Here is a 20193-nt window from a genome sequence, read left to right on the forward strand (position 1 = left end):
GCATCTGATGAACCCAAAGGAACGGCAGAAACCAAAGGAGTTGCCAGTCAACATTGAATTCAATGTAGGGCTGCCGCAGGGGCTCCAGCTCCAGATTTCCCCATGGGGTTTACTCCCGAAGCCTTCCCCATGAGTGGTTACAGCCACAAGGCAGCGAAGGTTGGAGGTCAGAGTTTTCCTTCTGGATGATCTGCCAACCACGTCTGACGAGCCCCATCTGCCCGATCACACCAGCACCACAGGAGCTGAGAAACTCAAGTTTGTTTACAACCAAAACTACTCACCATTAGGGGCTCCAGTTGATGTTAGCACTGAACCATTTTGTACAATGAGAAGCCACTCTATGAAGATGTCTCTAAAACTACAGATAGCACCATTGAAATAATCTCTACACTATTGCCCTGTGGCTATAATACAAATTTGACATAGATTGTATCACGTTTTATGCCTCAGTGTACATACTCAATCCTCTAGCAGTAATTTAATTGTAGTCAATTTTATTTGCACAACATAACAGAAATAAAATGAAGATAAAATGCTGCAGATAACCACAAAGATACAGTTGCAGTTGATTATAATTTGACAGAACTGTAAATGGTTTGTTTCATTAAATGATCATGCTGACAATAGCCCTTATTTGATTAAGGAATGAGAAGCAATGCAGCAGAGGCCTTTGTGACTGTTTGCATGTAAAACAGAAAGTTGATCCCAAAGAAGTAGTTTGTTGTGTAGTTGACAATTCCAGCAGTTGACATGATGAAGAGGAATGCCATTAAACGTTTTCCAAAAAAGAAACCAGGGAGGCTGCAAAAATAAGTGAAATGTAAAAGAATTAAAAATACATTGTCAAAATAGAACATATTGAATGTGCTTGTGTAAATCACAACCCACAAATAAAATTGCAGGGCCATTTTTATTAAGTACATCATAAGCAGGCAGCCCCTGACATGCTGGCATTGTACCCTGCAGCCTAAAGTCGTACTTGAACAACGATGAGCATTTGACTGATTGATAAATGTTCACCTCACGTTGCTGAGTCTTGCCTGGTGGATCTGAAAAGTTGGAGGCAGCTACCTAAAATTTTTTCAGCTGTGCTTTTCATGGAATAAAATTCACTACCATGAGCACGCATTCATAAAATAATCTCCATCAAGCTTTATTAGTCCTCAAGCTTCTCCTTCAGGAAGTTCACATTGTTGTAGAATAAATGCCTTGGCCTTCTCCCGGAAATCACAGCTTTTTTTTTAAGTGCCAATAGCTTCAATGAATTTTTTTGGAAAATAGCATAGGACAATAGTTTTGATACTGGCATCAAAACTGTAGAATTCCCATTAGAAATCCTGTGGGAAATTTGCATAATTAACTTTCTCAAGGCTTAGTAATTCCTCATTAACTAGGAACCTAACAATTCCTTGTATTTTTCTAAATTACCTTAGAAAAGGCAAATTTAACCCAGACCCACTCACCTTTCCATACTATTCTAACAATTAGCTGACTAAATCAGATTGAACACCTCTTTTGTCCCGTTTCTCCTGGTACATTGATTTAATTTGTGAGTTAAATATATCAAACAGAATTACCACAGTAATTGAAATGTGATATTGGACATTTCAAAATCTAGCTGAAAAAATGGACATTTACATCAACCAATTGCACAAGAAATGCAATATTTTTTAAAGGGGAGAAAACCACAATTTTCAGTCTACTGATGTGGAAGTGACATTAGACCTTGAGACAGCTGGGTTAAAGAGGAAGTTGTTGCAAAACAAGACAGAAGCTGTTTCAGAAGGTATATTGAGACACTGTGCATTTCTTACAGAAAAGTGAGTGATTCAGATTTACCGCTTGCCCCATGGTCTTCATGGCCAAGCTGCTTGAGAGTGGAATTAAATTGCCCTGTCACCTACAGGTCCAAAGTGCTGACACAGCACTCACACACTACCTGTCGCTGAGAATAGACATTACTGTACCTTACAGCATGACCACCATAATTTGCCAATGTCAGGTTGGCTGGTGATGAAATAAAAATTTCTTTTTGAAATTCCTAGTTGGAGCGGAATAAAGAAAATCCTGTTTTGGAACTGGATATTCAAGCAATATAACCTGATGACGAGCTAATGAACTCACTCTCCCCCTATACAGGACATGTACCAGAAGTGCTACATTTGCAGAGCCCTCAGCATTGTCAGGGACCCCTCCCATCCATCCACAGTCTCTTTGACCTCCCACCATCGGGAAGAAGGTACCACAGTATAAGAACAAGGTCAGCTAGGCTGGGTAACAGCTTCCTCCTCCAGGCTGTGAGACTTCTGAACTCCCTACTACCACCGAGTACACATTATTTATGACAGTGCCAGTATCCTGTTGTGTATTTAACTATATGTCATATATGCACTTTATGTCAACTTGTATATCTACAGAATACTTTCGTATCTGTTAATATCATTGTGTTAATATTATTTTGTGTTGTATGTGATATATGTACTGTGTTTTACACCTTGGTGCCAGAGGAATGTTGATTCTTTTACCTGTATACATGTGTCTTGTTGAATGAACTTGAATTTGAACGAGATAACCCATTCCATTGTCTCACATCAACATCTCAACCGTTGCATGATAAGCACAAAAATCCATAATTTTTAGAAAATTTGTAATTTGATTATTGTGAAACAGAGAATCAATTACCTTTGACAGTTTTCCCCTAAATAGCCAACAAAGTATTTGTGCCGCACCACCAAATACAGCAATCCAGCAAAGGCAGCAGGTGCTGACAAAACAAAAATCACAAAAGTGCTGTTTATTGCAAGGTAACAAGCCATAAAGCTCTCAGTATAATTATATCATGCCTACATCAAATATCCAATTCTGCAAACTATGGGGAGCTTAGTTGCAATAGCTCTCAGCTATTGCAGTCTAACAAGAGATAACATTTACAGCAAGATAACCAAGAGGAGAAGGGACGTAAAGGAACTTCTCGTTTATCATCACTAAATTTATTTTTATTCCAAGGCAGATCTGTAGTAGATGTAGTGGCCTGTAAAAAGTTTGTTTTGGGCTATAATAGCCTAAGGCATACAAAACAAACTTTTGACTGTATCTTGGTAATGTGACAATAATAAATGAATATGATTAGAATTGGCTCATTATAGTCCTTTGACCTGGCTCGTAAGATAGGTTGGTACTTAAAGTAATATACCACTGTGATTGGTCAATTATTTGAATGAGCATCATCATTTGTAGAATTAAATATAGAATATTTTGGCTTTGAGGCATCTCCTTCTGATATTACTGCAAGGGGACTGAGACAAGATGGTACTGGCAGATTATCATAATGTCAGCAAGACCCAGGAACTGATTGTTGACTTCAGGAGGAGGAAGCCCCTGGTCCATGAGCCAGTCCTCATCAGAGGATCAGAGCTGGAGAGGGTCAACAGTTTTTCATTGCTATGGCAGCACCACTACTTCCTCAGGAGCTTACAAAGATTCAGCATGATATCTAAAACTTTGACAAATTTCTGCAGGTGTGCAGTGGAGAGGATATTGACTGGTTGCACCACAGCCTGGTATAGAAATACCAATGCCCTTGAATAGAAAATCCTACACAAAGTAGTGGATACAGCCAGTCCATCATGGGTAAAGCCCTCCCCACTATTGAACACAACTACATGGAGCCCCATCGTAGGAAAGTAGCATCCATCATCAGGAACCCCTGCCACCCTAGACATGCTCTCTTCTCACTGCCGACAGCAGGTAGAAGGTACAAGAGCCTCAGGACTCACAACACCAGGTTCAGGAACAGTTATTACCCTTCAACTGTCAGGCTCTTGATTCACACTCAAGGACTCTTCATCTTGTGTTCTTTAAATTTATTGCTTATTTATTATTATTATTTCTTCCTTTTTTGCATTTGCAGTTTGTTGGCTTTTGCACACTGGTTGAATGCCCAAGTTGGGTGGTCTTTCATTGATCCTATTGTGGTTATTATTCTATTATAGTTTTATTGACTATGCCACAAGGAAATGAAACTCACAGTTGTATATGGTGACATAAATGTACTTTGATAATAAATTTACTTTATAACAGTAGTGAGGAAAATTGTCCAAAAGAGATAGATATAGTGGTCCTAGTTAATGACTATCATCCAATAGCACTTACATCTACTGTGATGGAGTATTTGGAGAGGTTGGTGATGAAACATATCAACTTCTACCTAAGAAGTGACCTGAATCCTCTCCAGTTTGCCTCTTGTCACAACAGGTCCACAGAAGATGCCATTTCATTGACTCTTCACTCAACCCTGGAACGTCTGGACAGCAAAGATGCACACATCTGGATGCACTTTATTGACTACAGCTCAGCATTCAATGCTAATTCAATAATTTAAAACTAATCAAGACCTAGGCCTCAATACCTCCCTGTGTAACTGGATCCTCAATGTTCTCATTTGTCAGTCAGTTTGGATTGGCAATAACATCTGCTCTGCAATCTCCATCAGCACAGGTGCACAACAATGCTATGTGCTTAGCCCTCTGTTCAGCTCACTTTATACTTATGACTATGGAGCTACATACAGTACCAATGGCATATTTAGGTTTGCTGGTGACCGCCCATCATTAGATAAATCAAATGTGGCAGTGAATCAGCATATAGGTGGGAGATTGAAGGTATGATTAATTGGTGCCACAACAACAACCTATCACTTAATGTCAGCAAGACCAAAGAGCTGATTATCGACTTCAGGAGGAGGAAACCAGAGATCCACAAGCCAGTCCTCATTGGAAAATCAGAGGTGGAGGTCAGCAACCTTAAATTCCAGTCTTATTATTTCAGAGGATCTGTCATGGGCCCAGCATGCAAGTGCCATTATAAAGAAAGCAAGGCTTTCTTAGAAGTTTACGAGGATTCAGCATGTCATCTAAAACTTCTATAGATCTGTGGTGGAGAGTATATTGACTGGTTGTATCACAGCCTGGTATGGAAACACCATTGGTCTTGTACAGAAAATCCTACAAAAAGTTATGGATATGGCCCTGTGTATCATGGGCAAAGTCCTCCCAACTATTGAGCACATCTGCATGGTGCGCCTTTATAGGAAAACAACATCCATAATCAAGGACCTCCATCTTCCAGGCCATGCTCCCTTCTCACTGCTGCTATCAGGGAGTTTGTACAGGAGCCTCAGGACCTCCACCACCAGGTACAGAAACAGTTACTACCTCTCACCCATCAGGCTCCACTCAACTTCACTCACCCTATCACTGAACCGTTCCCACTGAACTGGACTCACTGTCAAGGATTCTTCATCTCATGTTCTCCATATTTCTTGCTTATTTATTATTATTATAATTATATATTATAATATAATTCCTTCTTTTTTCTCTTTATTTTTGTATTTACATAGTTTGTTTCTGAACATTGCTTATTGCCTACTCTATTGGGTCTTTCATTGATTCTATTGTGTTTCTTGTATTTACTGTGATTGCTCACGAGAAAGTGAATCTCAGGGTTGTATATGGTGACTTTGATAATACTTTTACTTTGAATTTTGATAACCAAAGCCTCAAATGTTGAGTATATAACATGAGGTCATGAAGAAATATTAATAGTGATGCATTTGACGAAATTACCAGTAGGCTAGACAAGGGAGAGGCAGTGGATGATGTATATTTGGATTTTCAGAAGGCCTTTGACAAGGTGCCACACGTGAGGCTACTTAACAAGATAAGAGCCCATGGAATTTTGGGAAAGTTACGTATGTGAATAGAGCGTTGGCTGATTGGCAGGAAACAGAGAGTGGGAATAAAGGGATCCTATTCTGGTTGGCTGCCGGTTACCAGTGGTGTTCCACAGGGGTCAGTGTTGGGGCCGCTTCTTTTTGCATTGTATATCAACAATTTGGATTATGGAATAGATGGCTTTGTGGCTAAGTTTGCTGACGATACGAAGATAGGTGGAGGGGCCGGTAGTGCTGAGGAAACCGAGAGCCTGCAGAGAGACTTGGATAGATTGGAAGAATGGGCAGAGAAGTGGCAAATGAAGTACAATGTTGGAAAGTGTATGGTTATGCACTTTGGCAGAAAAAATAAATGGGCAGACTATTATTTAAATGGGGAAAGAATTCAAAGTTCTGAGATGCAATGGGACTTGGGAGTCCTCATACAGGATACCCTTAAAGTTAACCTCCAGGTTGAGTTAGTAGTGAAGAAGGCGAATGCAATGTTGGCATTCATTTCTAGAGGAATAGAGTATAGGAGCAGGGATGTGATGTTGAGGCTCTATAAGGCGCTGGTGAGACCTCACTTGGAGTACTGTGGGCAGTTTTGGTCTTATTTAAGAAAGGATGTGCTGACGTTGGAGAGGGTACAGAGAAGATTCACTAGAATGATTCCGGGAATGAGAGGTTTAGCATATAAGGAACGTTTGTCCGCTCTTGGACTGTATTCCTTGGAGTTTAGAAGAACGAGGGGAGACCTCATAGAAACATTTCGAATTTTGAAAGGCATGGACAGAGTGGATGTGGCAAAGTTGTTTCCCATGATGGGGGAGTCTAGTATGAGAGGGCATGACTTAAGGATTGAAGGGCGCCCATTCAGAACAGAAATGCGAAGAAATTCTTTTAGTCAGAGGGTGGTGAATCTATGGAATTTTTTGCCATGGGCAGCAGTGGAGGCCAAGTCATTGGGTGTATTTAAGGCAGAGATTGATAGGTAGCTGAGTAGCCAGGGCATCAAAGGTTATGGTGAGAAGGCAGGGGAGTGGGACTAAATGGGAGAATGGATCAGTTCATGATAAAATGGTGGAGCAGACTCGATGGGCCAAATGGCTGATTTCTGCTCCTTTGTCTTATGGTCTTATTAATAACCAAATAACCAAGGCAAGCTTTTCCTTTCATAAATTATAAGTGCATTTTAAACAGATAGTGTTTGAAATTATACATTTGTACTTTACCTTGACTACAAAGAAGTCCAGCAGTCCATAGTAGAGCAAGAAATGTGGGATACACTTCAATGCAGTTATGGCTAAAAATAAAGCAGAAAATGGAATCAGCTCCAACATGAACTATTTCCAATGATCGGAAAGCAAAGCCAATTCTCCTATTCAATGAAAGGAAGTGTGAACTCCACCTGTAGCTTAACTCTACCTACTTCCATTTCTTTTCCTACCTTTTTGTAAAGAAGACATACTGATTTCAGAGCAGAACTGTGCTAGCAGGGGAATAGCTGTGCAGTTATCATTGAACATGTTAAGGATGAGCATGGGAGCGTAATTATGTATGTATCATGTACGTATGGGTTATGCAACCTTCCTGAAGCAGACAATGCAAACCTCTTTGCACTCTTTCATTTCCAAGGAAAAAGCTATGCATTAAACCAACACTTAACTTTTTTTGTGGAAGCACTACCTTGTGGAACTTCTAACTTCTTTTGCCTAAATATTTCTTAACTCTTATGAATAGTCTGATTCTGATTTTAATATTATGTCTTCTTTGTCTAGATACCCCACCAGGAAGAAATCTGGAATTCCAGCTACCCTATAAATTTCAAATTCCAAAAATTCTCAATTATATCATCATGCATTATCAATTTTCTGGTGAATCCTTGCCCTGCTTATGCATTCTCTATTGAAAACTTGATAACTTCTCCAGAATACAAGATACTCTTTCTACAAACACAAGATGTTCTGACTCAGCAGGTCAGGCAGCATCATGGAGGGGAATAAACAATCAAGATTTTCGGCCGAGGTCTTTCATCAGGACTGGTAAAGGATGGGCAGTAGTCAGAATAAGAAACTGGGGGGAGTGGAAGCATACGATCTGACAGGTGACAGGTGAAATCAGGTGAGTGGGTAGGGGAGGAAAGATGAAGTAAGAAACTGGGAGGTGATAGGTAGAAAAGGTAAAGGGTAACGAATAAAGAATCTGATAGGAAAGGAGAGTGAACCATGGGAGAAAGGAAAGGAGGAGAGGCACAAGAGGGAGTTGATGAACAGATGAGGAGAAGGGAAGTGGTAAGAGGGGAGCCAGAATGAGGAATGGAAAAAAAAGAAGGGAGAGGATGGAGAAATTATCAAAAGTTAGAGAAATCAGTGTTTATGCTGTCAGGCTGAAGCCTGTCCAGATGAAACATGAGATGTTGCTCCTCCAAGATGAGAGTGGCCTCATTGTGGCAGTAGAGGAGGAAATGGACCAACATGTCACAATGGAAAAGAAAAGTAGAATTAAAATGGGTGGTCACTGGGTAATCCTACCTGTTGTGGCAGACGAGTGAAGGTGCTCGACAAAGCAATCCCCCAATCTATATTGCGTATCTCCGAAGTGGAAGAGTCAGCACTGGGAGCACCGATGCAGTTATTGACACTGGACAGACTTGCAGATGAAGTATTGCCTCACCTGGATTTACTGTTTGAATCCTGAATGGTGATGAAGGAGAAGGTGAAGGGGCAGGGGTACCACTCGTCTCGCTTACAGGGATATGAGCCAGGAGGGAGATCAGTGGGGATGGACACGTGGACAAGGGTGTCACAGAAAGACTGACCTCTGTGGAAAGCTGAGGAAGGGAGGGAAAGAGGCACTTTGTGGTAGGATCCCATTGAACATGGTGGAAGTTGCACAGAATGATGTCTTGGATATGGAGGTGTGCCATGTGGTAGGTAAGGAGAACTCTATCGCTGTTATGGCAATGAGAGGATGGGGTAATGGTGGATGTCAAGGAAATAGAGGAGGTGCGGGTGAGGGCAGCGTCAATGGCAGAGGAAGTGAAACCCCATTCTTTAACGAAGGAGGTCACTCCAGATGTTCTGGTATGGAAAACCTCATCCTGAGAGTAGATATGGCAGAGACAGAGGAGCCGAGAAAAGAGAATAGCACGTTTACATGTGACAGGGTGGGAAGAGGTATAATCAAGATAGCTGTGAAAGTCAGTAGATTTATTGAAGGTATCAGTAGATAAGGAGAAATGGAGACAGGGAGATCAAGATAGGGGAGGGAAGTGTCAGGGATGGACCAAGTGAATTTGAGGGCAAAGTGGAAATTGGAGGCAAAGTTGATGAAATTGATGAGCTAGCTTGGGTGCATAGAGCAGTACCAATGCAGTTGTCAATGTAGAGCAAAAGAGTTGGGGGGCATTACCAGTGAAGGCTTGGAACATGGATTGTTTCATATAGCCAACCAAAAGGCAGGCATAACTGAGGCCCATGCAGGTACCCATGGCTAAACCTTGGGTCAGCAGAAAGCTGGAGGAGCTGAAAGGGAAATTGTTGAGCCTGAAGACCAGTTCCACCAGACGGAGGAAGGTGGTGTTGAGGGGAACTGGTTAGGTGTGTTGTCCAGAAAAAAGCAGAGATTTTTAAGGCCTTCCTGATGAGACATCTTCTGTGGAGTGAGTGCTAATTACAGGAATTACTTGCTTAGAATCATCATTGGTTCAAAACATTTAAATGGGGTGGAGTTTGTTAGGTGTGTTCAGAAAGGTTTCCTGACACAATATGTAGATAAGCCTACAAGAGGAGAGGCTGTACTTCATCTGGTATTGGGAAATGAACCTGGTCAGGTGTCAGGTCTCTCAGTGGGAGAGCATTTAGCAGATAGTGATCACAATTCTAACTCTTTTACCATAGCATTGGAGAGAGATAGGAACAGTTAGGAAAGTGTTTAATTGGAATAAGGGGAAATATGAAGCTATCAGGCGGGAACTTCGAAGCATAAACTGGAAACAGATGATCTCAGGGAACTGTACGGCAGAAATGTGGCAAATGTTCAGGGGATATTTGTGTGGTGTCCTACACAGGTACGTTCCAATGAGACAGGGAAAGGATGGTAGGGTATAGGAACCATGGTGCACAAAGGTTGTTGAAAATCTAGTCAAGAAGAAAAGGAAAGCTTACAAAAGGTTCAAAAAAAAAGGTAATGATAGAGATCTAGAAAATTATAAGGCTAGCAGGAAGGAGTTTAAGAATGAAATTAGGAGAGCCAGAAGGGGCCATGAGAAGGCCTTGGTGAGCAGGATTAAGGAAAACCCCAAGGCATCCTACAAGAACATGAAGAGCAAGAGGATAAAATGTGAGAGAATAGGGCCAATCAAGTGTGACAGTGGAAAATTGTGTATGGAACCAGAGGAGATAGCAGAGGTACTTAATGAATACTTTGCTTCAGTATTCACTACAGAAAAGGATTTTGGCAATTGTAGGAATGACTTACAATGGACTGAAAAGCTTGAGCATATAATCTATAAGAAAGAGGATGTGCTGGAGCTTTTGGAAAGCATCAAGTTGGATAAGTCTCTGGGACCGGAGGAGATATACCCTAGGCTAACGTGAAAGGCAAGGGAGGAGATTGCTAAGCCTCTGGCAATGATCCTTGCATCATCAATGGGGACGGGAGATGTTCCGGAGGATTGGAGGGTTGAAGATGTTGTTCCCTTATTCAAGAAAAGGAGTAGAGAATGCCCAGGAAATTATAGACCAGTGAGTCTTACTTCAGTGTTTGGTAAGTTGATGGAGAAGATCTTGAGGGGCAGGATTTATGAACATTTGGAGAAGCGTAATATGATTAGGAATTTAAAGCATGGCTTTGTCAAAGGCAGTTCGTGCCTTATGAGCCTGATCGAATTTTTTGAGGATGTGACTGAAGGTGACTTGAGCATTTATGAAGGTAGAGTAGTCGATGTAGTGTATATAGATTTCAGCAAGGCACTTGATAAGGTACCCCATGCAAGGGTTATTGAGAAAGTATGGGATCCAAGTGCACCTTGCTTTGTGGATCCAGAACTGGCTTGGCCACAGAATGCAAAGAGTGGTTATACAGGTCATAGTCTGCATGGAGGTCAGCGACCAGTGGTGTGCCTCAGGGATCTGTTCTGGGACCCCTTCTCTTCATGATTTTTATAAATGACCTGGATGAGGAAGTGGAGGGATGGGTTAGTAAATTTGCTGATGATACAAAGGTTGGGGGTGTTGTGGATAGTGTGGAGGACTGTCAAAGATTACAACGGGACAGCGATAGGATGGAAAACTGGGCTGAGAAGTGGCAGATGGAGTTCAACCCAGGTAAGTGTGAGGTGGTTCATTTTGGTAGGTCAAATATGATGGCAGAATATAGTATTAATAGTAAGACTCTTGGCAGTGTGGAGGATCAGAGGGATCTTGTGGTCCATGTCCATAGGACATTCAAAGCTGCTGCGCAATTTGACTGTGTGGTTAAGAAGGCATACAATGTATTGGTCTTCATCAACCACGGGATTGAGTTCAAGATCCAAGAGGTCATGTTACAGCTATATTGGACCCTGGTCAGACCCCACTTGGAGTACTGTGCTCAGTTCTGGTCACCTCACTGCAGGAAGGATATGGCAACTATAGAAAGAAGAGATTTACAAGGATGTTTCTGGATTGCGGAGCATGCCTTACGAGAATAGGTTGAGTGAAATTGGCCTTTTCTCCTTGGAGTGACAGAGGATGAGAGATGACCTGATAGAGGTGTATAAGACAATGAGAGGCATTGATCATGTGGATAGTCAGAGGCTTTTTCCCAGAGCTGAAATGTCTATCACAAGAGGGCACAGTTTTAAGGTGCTTGTCATAGGTATAGAGGAGATGTCAGGGATAAGTTTTTTTAAGCAGAGAGTGGTGAGTGCGTGGAATGGACTGCCGGCGACTGTGCTGGAGGCAGATACGATAGGGTCTTTTAAGAGACTCCTAGGTAGGTACATGGAGCTTAGAAAAATAGAGGGCTATCGGTATCCCTAGGTAATTTCAAAAGTAAGTACATGTTTGGCTCAGCATTGTGGGCCGAAGGGCCTGTATTGTGCTGTAGGTTTTCTATGTTTCTATTTGTTTAGTCATTTGGAATAAGTGATGCATAGAAAAGTTCATCCAGTCTTTAGAACACAAACAAAATGTAGGAAATTTGAGAATGAAATGGGAAATTAAGAGTAAAGTTCTAGTTTCACATTCAATTTTAATAACCACTTGAGCTGGAAAGTTACAAACCATTTTGGGAAAGCAACACATCTGACTGAGAAAAAACAAAGGGCAGCAGCAATGAACCTTAAATTAAGTCAAAATTAAGGACTACTTCAAAATCCAGTTGGAAGGAAATATAAACATGAGGAATTCTGCAGATGCTAGAAATCTAAAGCAACACACACAGAATGCTGGAGGAACTCAGTAGGTCAGGCAGCATCTATGGAAGTGAATAAACAATTGATGTTTCATGCCAAGACCCTTCTTCAAGACTGGAAGGATGACACAACAGAAACATGCTGTGGCATACCTACGATTCAAGACAAAACATATGTTCGCCAGAAGAAGTGGGATCTCCCGGTGGCCACCCATTTTAATTCCTCTTCCCATTCCCATTCTGTCATGTCAGTAAATGGCCTCCTCCACTGTCGCGATGAGGCCACATCAGGTTGGAGGTACAACAGCTATATTCTGTCTGGGTAGCCTCCAACCTGATGGCATGAACATCAATTTCTCAAACTTATGGTAATGCCCCCCTTCACCATTCCCCATTCCCTTTTCCCTCTCTCACCTTATCTCCTAACCTACACATCACCTCCTTCTGGTGCTCCTCCCCCTTTTCTTTCTTCCATGCCTTTCTGTCCTTTCCTATCAAATTTCCCCTTCTCTAACCCCTATCTCATTCACCTGTCAACTTCCCGGCTCTTTACTTCACTGCTACCCACTTCCAATTTCACCTCTCACCTTGTGTTTCATTCTCCCCCTCTCCCCACCTTCTAACCCTGATTCCTCATCCTTTTCTCTCCAGTCCTACTGTAGGGTCTCAGCAGAAACATTGGCTCTACTCTTTTTCATAGATGCTGCTTGGCCTGCTGAGTTCCTCCAGCATTTTGTGTGTGTTGCTTAGATTTCCAGCAGATTTTCTTTTGCTTGGGATTGAACTACCACACATATGTGTTTGTCTTTCTTCTGTTGTGAATTTGTCAGCTGTAGAATTCTATGAAACTACTACAAAGAATTACCTTCAGTCTACACTGGATTAAACTCTAATACCACTCTCTCTGGGCAGGACATGCTGAATTTGCTATTGATATCTGTGCTCTGGGAATGAATAACAAGACAGTGTGCTACATCACTTGTGAGTTCTATTTAAAACTTGTATTTTTCAGGCAAAGGTAGTAACATGACAGCAATGATAAAGTAACTTGGGTGCTTAAAATTAAGGTGGGGTGCAGAATGAAGCAGGTGAGTTAAATTGATGTGAACAGGCGATGGAATTTGACAGGGAACTAGGGCAGTACCTTAAATGAGATGTATCCTGAACTTGAAAGCTCGGTGACTTGAGAGAAAGACACTTCAGCTGTGCTCAATCTAATGGAGGAAGATCAAACCTGAAGCATTAACCTAATGTCCTGTGCTGTCAATATTGATGGTAATTCCACCCTCTAACCAGTTATCTGTGTGCAGAAGTCTGAAGGTGCAGGTGTGGGCAGCAATTAAGTGAGAAGATATTTATCCATCTTTGCGACCATTGCTACAGATAACTAACTCAACAGCAATAATTCATTTTCTGATGTATTTTAGAGTATTTTGTGTACATAAAAAGAGAGGTCTTGAGGCAAAACCACAAGAGAACAGAATCATTAAAGCAGTTTATGTAGTTACAAACCTAAAAGAGCGATTTCAGATGGTTTTTATTTCTGCTGTGACATGAAATAAACTGGACATTGCATTTCATTTGTTGAATATTTAAAGGAATGAGCATATCCCTTTCCTATGCCGCATATTGCTAAAGAGGAAATCCGTTTTCTGAAACTGCCTGCCCTTGTTCTGCTTCTGAGAAGCATTACCTACTGCACTGTAGATATTTCCAAGACTTAGATATCAGGCACTTATACCTAAAAATTCAAAACATGAAAAATAAATCTGAATACTGCTGGTATGTGGGTACACACTGTCATCAGGTAAATGTTGGGATGCCATTCAGCTGTGTGATTCAGCTTTGTGACATTGTTGTCACAGAGTCCAGTGTTTAGATGCTACCAATACCAAATAGTGTAAAACGCACACAGAACACAGAATAGTACACACCCTTCAGCCCACAATATTGTGCTGACTTCTTAAGCTATTCTAAGATCAGTCTAACCCTTCACTCCCACAGTGCTCTTCATTATTCTTCCATCCACATGCCTATCTAAGAGCCACTTAAATGCCCCAAACACATCCACCTGTACCACAATCGCTGGCAGTGCCTTCCATGCACTTCACACTGTCTGTGTAAAAACAGACCCCTGACATCTCCCCTAAACATTCCTCCACCCACCTTAAAAATATGCCCTCTCATATTAACCATAGCCACCCTGGGGAAAAGGCTCAGTGTGGACACTCTATCTATGCCTCTTATCTTATACACCTCTATCAAGATTCTTCTCACCTTCCTTCCCTCCAAAGAGAAAAGGCTAGCTCATTCACCCTTTCCTCAGAAGATAACATTCCCCAATCCAGGCAGTATCCTGGTAAATCTCCTCTGTGCTCTCTCTAAAGCTTCAACCTCCTTCCAATAATGAGGCAACCTGAAATGAGCACAATACTTCAAGTGTGGTCTAACCAAAATGTTATATTACCTTGTGACTCTTGAACTTAATTCCATGACTAATGAAGGCCGACACACCGCACGCCTACCACCTCGACAACCTGCAGTTCTGGTCTGCCATGCAGTGTTGTTTCTACCGTGTCATTTTCTTGAACTGTGCTGCATCCTGAGACCTCTGCTTTCCTTCTGCTCAATCTCAACACTTTTTCTATTACGACCACATTAAGTGCCAGACACTTGTGTTGTATAAAAACATCCAAGATTACGTTGTCTCAGGATTCTTACTGTAATTGTCCTTCTTCTCTCAGTTTAGTTGAAACGAGGAATACAAATGCCCTTCCAGTTTACCTTCTCAACAAAGTGATATTTCATGGGAATCTCTAGCTTGTTTTCACATGTACTGATAAACCTGCAAGTTTGTTAACCATCATTAAACTAACAATGACTTTGCTTGCTTGCTCTTATTTTCCTAATACCGACTTTGCCAAAAGGAGGGTACCCTTACATTTCTTTGTCCAAACAAGCACTACTTTAATCTAACCTTAAAAGAGGAAGTTTCTGTAATTGGTTGACTCTCGATAGAAGAAAATGGGCAAGTGTTCTAATGTTATTTTCTTGTAACTTCTTATGTAGTTAAAACTTACTTATGTAATCATTTCAGGATTGTTTAATGTCATTTCCAGTACACAAGTGTAAAGGACGTTGAAATAATTGTTACTCTGGATTGGATGCAGCACAAAAAATTACAATAAGATAAAGAACACAATAATTAAAAAAACACAATAAATATCAATGCATGAAATAGCTTATGTACATAGATTGATTATATGTACATAAAGTGATGCTAGGCAAAGGAGTGCCTGTACGTAAGGTGATTCTAACAGGAAATGGTAAAGCTGTGGTGGAGGGTGTGATTGGATGGGTTAGTGGGTGGAGGTGTTGATCAGCCTTACTGCTTGAGGGAGCTCACTGTTTTTGAGTCAGGTGGTCCTGGCATAGATGCTATGTGGCCTCCTCCCTGATGGGAGTGAGACAAACAGTCCATGAACTGTTTGGTGGTGGTGGTGGGATACTCCATGATATTGCTGGCATTTTTCCAGCACTTTCTGTATCCATGTCCTTGGTGATGGCTAGAGTGGTGCCACTGATGGGTTGTGCAGTTTTGATACTCATTGTAGAGCCTTCCTGTTCACTGCAATGCAGTTTCCATACCGTGCAGTGATGCAGTATGTTAGGATGCTATCTGCTGCACATCTGCAGAAGGGTCGTAAGTATGGATGTGCAAAGTCCAGTTCTCTTCAGCCTCCTCAGAAATTAGAGGCATTGTTGAACTTTCTTGCTTGTATAGGGTGTGTTCTGGGACCATGAGAGTTTGTGCAAGATCTGCACCAATGTAAAGAGGGGTATGAGTGGTGAGAGTTCTTCTAAATTGATAACCATCTCATTTGTCTTATTGACATTGAGGAAGAGCTCATTAGCCTGGCCACAGGCCTCGAAGTCTTCTATCTCCTCTCATCATTCGCCCCACCACTGTTGTGTCATCGGCAGACTTGACAACGTGATTACTTGGGTGATTAGCCACGCAGTCACATGTGAGCAGAGCGCACAGCAAAAGGCTCAGCACACAGCCCGGTGGGGAACCTGTGTTGAGGACGACGGGGAGAGGGTGGTGCTTGTGCAACCTGTCTGTCTGAGGTCTGTCAGTTAGGAAGTCCAACACGCAGCTGCACTGTGGACTAGGAAATTTGTGCTCCACGGTCTGTGGGACAATAGTGTTGAATGCTGAACTGAAATCCAGAAACAGTGATCTGACAGAAATGACCTTGTTTTCTAGGTGTGTCAGGGCCAGGTGCATGGCAGATGCTATGGCATCTGTTATAGAGCAGTTCTGTTGGTAAGCATGAAGGGAATGTTACAATATTAAATAAAAGACATAGACAAATGATGTTTAACACCTTTGAACATAATGGATTCCCATTAGGCTGAGCTACAATTTGCACAGAAGTGCTTGTGGAAGTTCAAATGCAAATTGCACCCAGCACAAAATCAGAGCTTGACATCAGTTTGAAAATGTTTATGTTTAACTAAGTGTCACTAGTTAAAGCAGGAGTGATAATGATCACAATTTTCCACTAAAGTTTCATCCATTTATAGATCTTCAAATTAAAATTAATTTAGTACATTTAATAGACAGGGCAACAAGGAATGCCACTTTATCTAAATTTCTTCAGAAGCCATCTCAATATCACAAGCAAATTATTCTATAAGTGTATTACTTTCAGTAATTTAAAATCAGATTATTCACAAATAGTGGCAATGATTAAATATTATTTAATAATAAAACAATTTGTTCATTCTGCCTCGATACTACTCTTAAATATGTCAAGGAACCTTAGCCCCACGGACCCAGGAATACGCCTAATCTGCATTTTAGTGGAAGAGGAAATGAGGCATCAGAAGAACACACACAAAATGCTGGAGGAAGTTAGCAGGCCAGGCAGCATCAATGGAAAAGAGTAAACAGTCAACACTTCGGCCTAAGACCCTTCAGCAGGAGTGGAGAAAAAAGGATGAGGAGTCAGGATTAGAAGGTGGGGGGAAGGGAGGGAGGAACACGAAGTGATAGGTGAAACCAAGAGCTGGGAAGTAAAAAGTTGGGTAATTGATTGGTGAAAGAGGTACAGGACTGGAGAAAGGGGAATCTAATAGGAGAGGACAGAAGGCCATGGCAGAAAGAAAAAGGGGGAGGAGAACCAGAGGGAGGTGACTGGCAGGTAAGGAGATAAGGTGAGAGAGGAAAAAGGGGATGGGGAATAGAGAAGGTGGAGGGCATTACTGGAAGTTTGAGAAATCAATGTTCATGCCATCAGATTGATTGGAGGTACCCAGATGGAATACAAGTCGTTGCTCCTCCATGGTCTCATTGCCACAGTAGAGGAGGCCATGGATGGATATATTGGAATGGGAATGGGAAGTGGAGTTAAAATAGGTGGCCACTGGGAGATCCTGCTTTTTCTGGCTGACGGAGTGTAGGTGCTCGGCGAAGTGGTCTCCCAATCTACATCAGGTCTCAACAATATACAAGAGGCCAGATACAATAGGTGACCCCATCAGACTCGCAGGTGTCACCTGGAAGCCCTGCCCCCCTTCTCTATTCCCCATCCCCTTTTCCCTCTCTCATCTTATCTCTTTACCTGCCCATTGTCTCCCTCTGGTGCTCCTCCCTCTTTCCTTTCTTCCACGGCCTTCTGTCCTCTACTATTGGATTCCCCCTTCTCCAGTCCTGTACCCCTTTCACCAATCAATTACCCAACTCTTTACTTCAACCCTCTCCCCGTTTCACCTGTCACCTCGTGTTTCTCCATCCCCTCTCTGCACTGCCCCCCCACCTCTAACTCTTCACTCCTCATCTTTTTTTCTCCAGTCCTGCTGAAGGATCTTGGCCTGAAACGTGGACTGTACTTTTTTTCCATAGGTGCTGCCTGGCCTGCTGAGTTCCTCCAGCATTTTGGGTGTGTTGCTTGGATTTCCAGCATCGTTTATCTTGTTTGTAATTGGGACATAAGATGATATTTTTTACGTTAAGTTACCGTGCGGAATAGGCAAAAGGCTGTACAGCCCAGCAACCCTGATTTAACCGTAGCCTAATTAAGGGACAATTTACAATGGCCAATTAAGATATTTGGACTGTAGGAGGAAACGGGAGGACTTCAGAGGATGCTGGGACTGAACCCCCAACTCCATCGCCCTCAGCTGACCTGGCGCCCATGAGCCTCTAATAACAGGGCACTGTGCGCACTACTCCACCAAATCAGTCACTTGACTTACACGTATTTTTATGCACTAACTTATATTTAAAAAGTCAGAAATGTGGGATCAGGGTTGGGTTCTGCAGCATCTCATGCCTGTTCAATCATTCAGTTATATTACGGATGATTTGTATCTTAAGTCTACCTTATCATCCCATTTCTATGATCCCGAATAAGGCTACTTAGGCATTATTTTCCCTCTCTTTCCCTCTCACAATAACTCCTTGCCTGCTCTGCATCTTCCACTGGTGCTCCCCTCCCCCTTTCTTTCCTCCAAGGCCTCCCATCCCATGATCCTCTCCCTTCTCCAGCCTTGTATCCCTTTTGCCAATCACCTGTCTTCTCCTATCATTTCGGATCTCCCCCTCCCACTTTCAAATCTGTTACCATCTCTTCTTTCAGTTAGTCCTGAGGAAGGGTCTTGGCCCGAAATGTCGACTGTACTTCTTCCTATAGATGCTGCCTGGCCTGCTGCGTTCCACCAGCATTTTGTGTGTGTTGCTTGAATTTCCAGCATCTGCAGATTTTCTCGTGTTAGGCATTAACTGAATCAGTTAGGCTGGAGCAGAAACCATTGTTAAATTAACTTTTCCTCAAAAGTTAGGGAAATTCAGATGCAGTCATAAACTCGAGGACCTCCATCCTAAACATTAACTGTTACACTTTCCACTGCTCAACCTGTTTCGTGTTTTAGCATTTTTAATTTACATGATCTGCGTTTATCTCACGTTTCCTGCATCCACAATATTTCGTTTCTATCCGCCATTTATTATTGAACGCACTTCCTTTTGATGACCGGTCGGTGATGAAAGACACTGGGAGACGCGTTGGTTTCAAAAACTTCAAACCAATTTCTATCAATCGAGCTGTTTATTCTTAATTAAAGAATTAATCATATTTAATGCAATGCTCTGTTGACTGTAAGTAAAGATAAAGGCAAGCGAAGGTTGGTGAACCATCTATATTACAATACGTATTTCCTTGACCTATACGAACGCCATGTCGTTACTTACTTTGCCACTTTAACCCGATCGAAAGCTGTGTTTGAAGTGCGCGGATGAACGGATTCGTTCTGCACCGTGTACGCGAAGAAGACTGAAACGGAGAGTACGAACAGTTCTTACTAAAAGACACCAACACACGCGACGGCAATAACTTCAACAGACAGGCAAAAGAGACTGCGGGTGTTTAAATCTGGAGCAACCCGCAAAGCTAGAGGAATTCAGCGAGTGAGGCGGCATCGGAGGCGAGAAATAGAGTCGACGTTTCGGATAGGAACCCTTCCTCTCAGCCGAAACGTCGACTGTTCATTCGCCTCCACAGATTCTACCTGACCGGCAATAACTGATGTCGATCCGCTTACTAGCTCCTGGTCGTTTCCTTACCGTTCTGAAGAGCGCTGAGCACGGTGACAGCACCCAGAAAGATCACATTGTCCAGAAATTCAATATCCATTCTAACGACAGAATGGTATCTGTGTCTCTGTACAAGGGAGTATTAAAATTTACAGAGAAGTAGTCGAGGTTGTTTGCTAATTGTATCTCAGCTTCCAATATCACTGTAGTACTGCCTGCGGCGGAAAAGAGAAAATGCGGGTCGGTTGTAGTTTGAGGAAGGGTGCGGTTTTAGTGGTGCGGCTTAATTTATTCATAGAGTCGTAGAGCTGTGCATGTGAAGCATAGAAACTGGCCCTTTTGCCCATCTGCGTGAGACCCACATTTGCATCTCATCTGTTATATAGTATTTAGGAGGCTGTGTGTGTTACTCCAGATCTCCAGCACCTGCAGAGTCTCTTGTATTTAGCTCTCTACCTGGGCTGGGTTACCTGGTGAAGCC

The 20193-nt window shown here is 42.1% G+C and overlaps 1 protein-coding gene across 1 annotated transcript; it reads right to left on the reverse strand.

Annotated features, from left to right (window-relative positions):
- Positions 1–480: 480 nt before the first annotated feature.
- alox5ap (arachidonate 5-lipoxygenase-activating protein) lies at positions 481–19957 on the reverse strand. The gene is made up of 5 exons (XM_072264291.1): positions 19743–19957; positions 19371–19452; positions 6949–7019; positions 2686–2767; positions 481–804 (listed from the first exon to the last, which is right to left on the reverse strand). Exons 1-5 carry the CDS (start codon positions 19810–19812, stop codon positions 642–644), a joined length of 468 nt encoding a protein of 155 aa, XP_072120392.1. The 5' UTR covers positions 19813–19957; the 3' UTR covers positions 481–641.
- Between the last annotated feature and the right edge of the window lie 236 nt (positions 19958–20193).

The sequence above is a fragment of the Mobula birostris genome, chromosome 7, assembly GCF_030028105.1.
Source record: "Mobula birostris isolate sMobBir1 chromosome 7, sMobBir1.hap1, whole genome shotgun sequence".
Classification (NCBI taxonomy): Eukaryota; Metazoa; Chordata; class Chondrichthyes; order Myliobatiformes; family Myliobatidae; genus Mobula; species Mobula birostris.

Excerpts from the sequence above, each read along its gene's own strand:
- alox5ap (XM_072264291.1), bottom strand. The coding sequence starts at position 19,812 with ATGGATATTGAATTTCTGGACAATGTGATCTTTCTGGGTGCTGTCACC. Across the intron at positions 19,453-19,742 it reads GCTCAGCGCTCTTCAGAACG|TCTTCTTCGCGTACACGGTG; the intron begins GTAAGGAAACGA and ends TCTCCGTTTCAG. Across the intron at positions 7,020-19,370 it reads GATCGGGTTAAAGTGGCAAA|CCATAACTGCATTGAAGTGT; the intron begins GTAAGTAACGAC and ends CTTTATTTTTAG.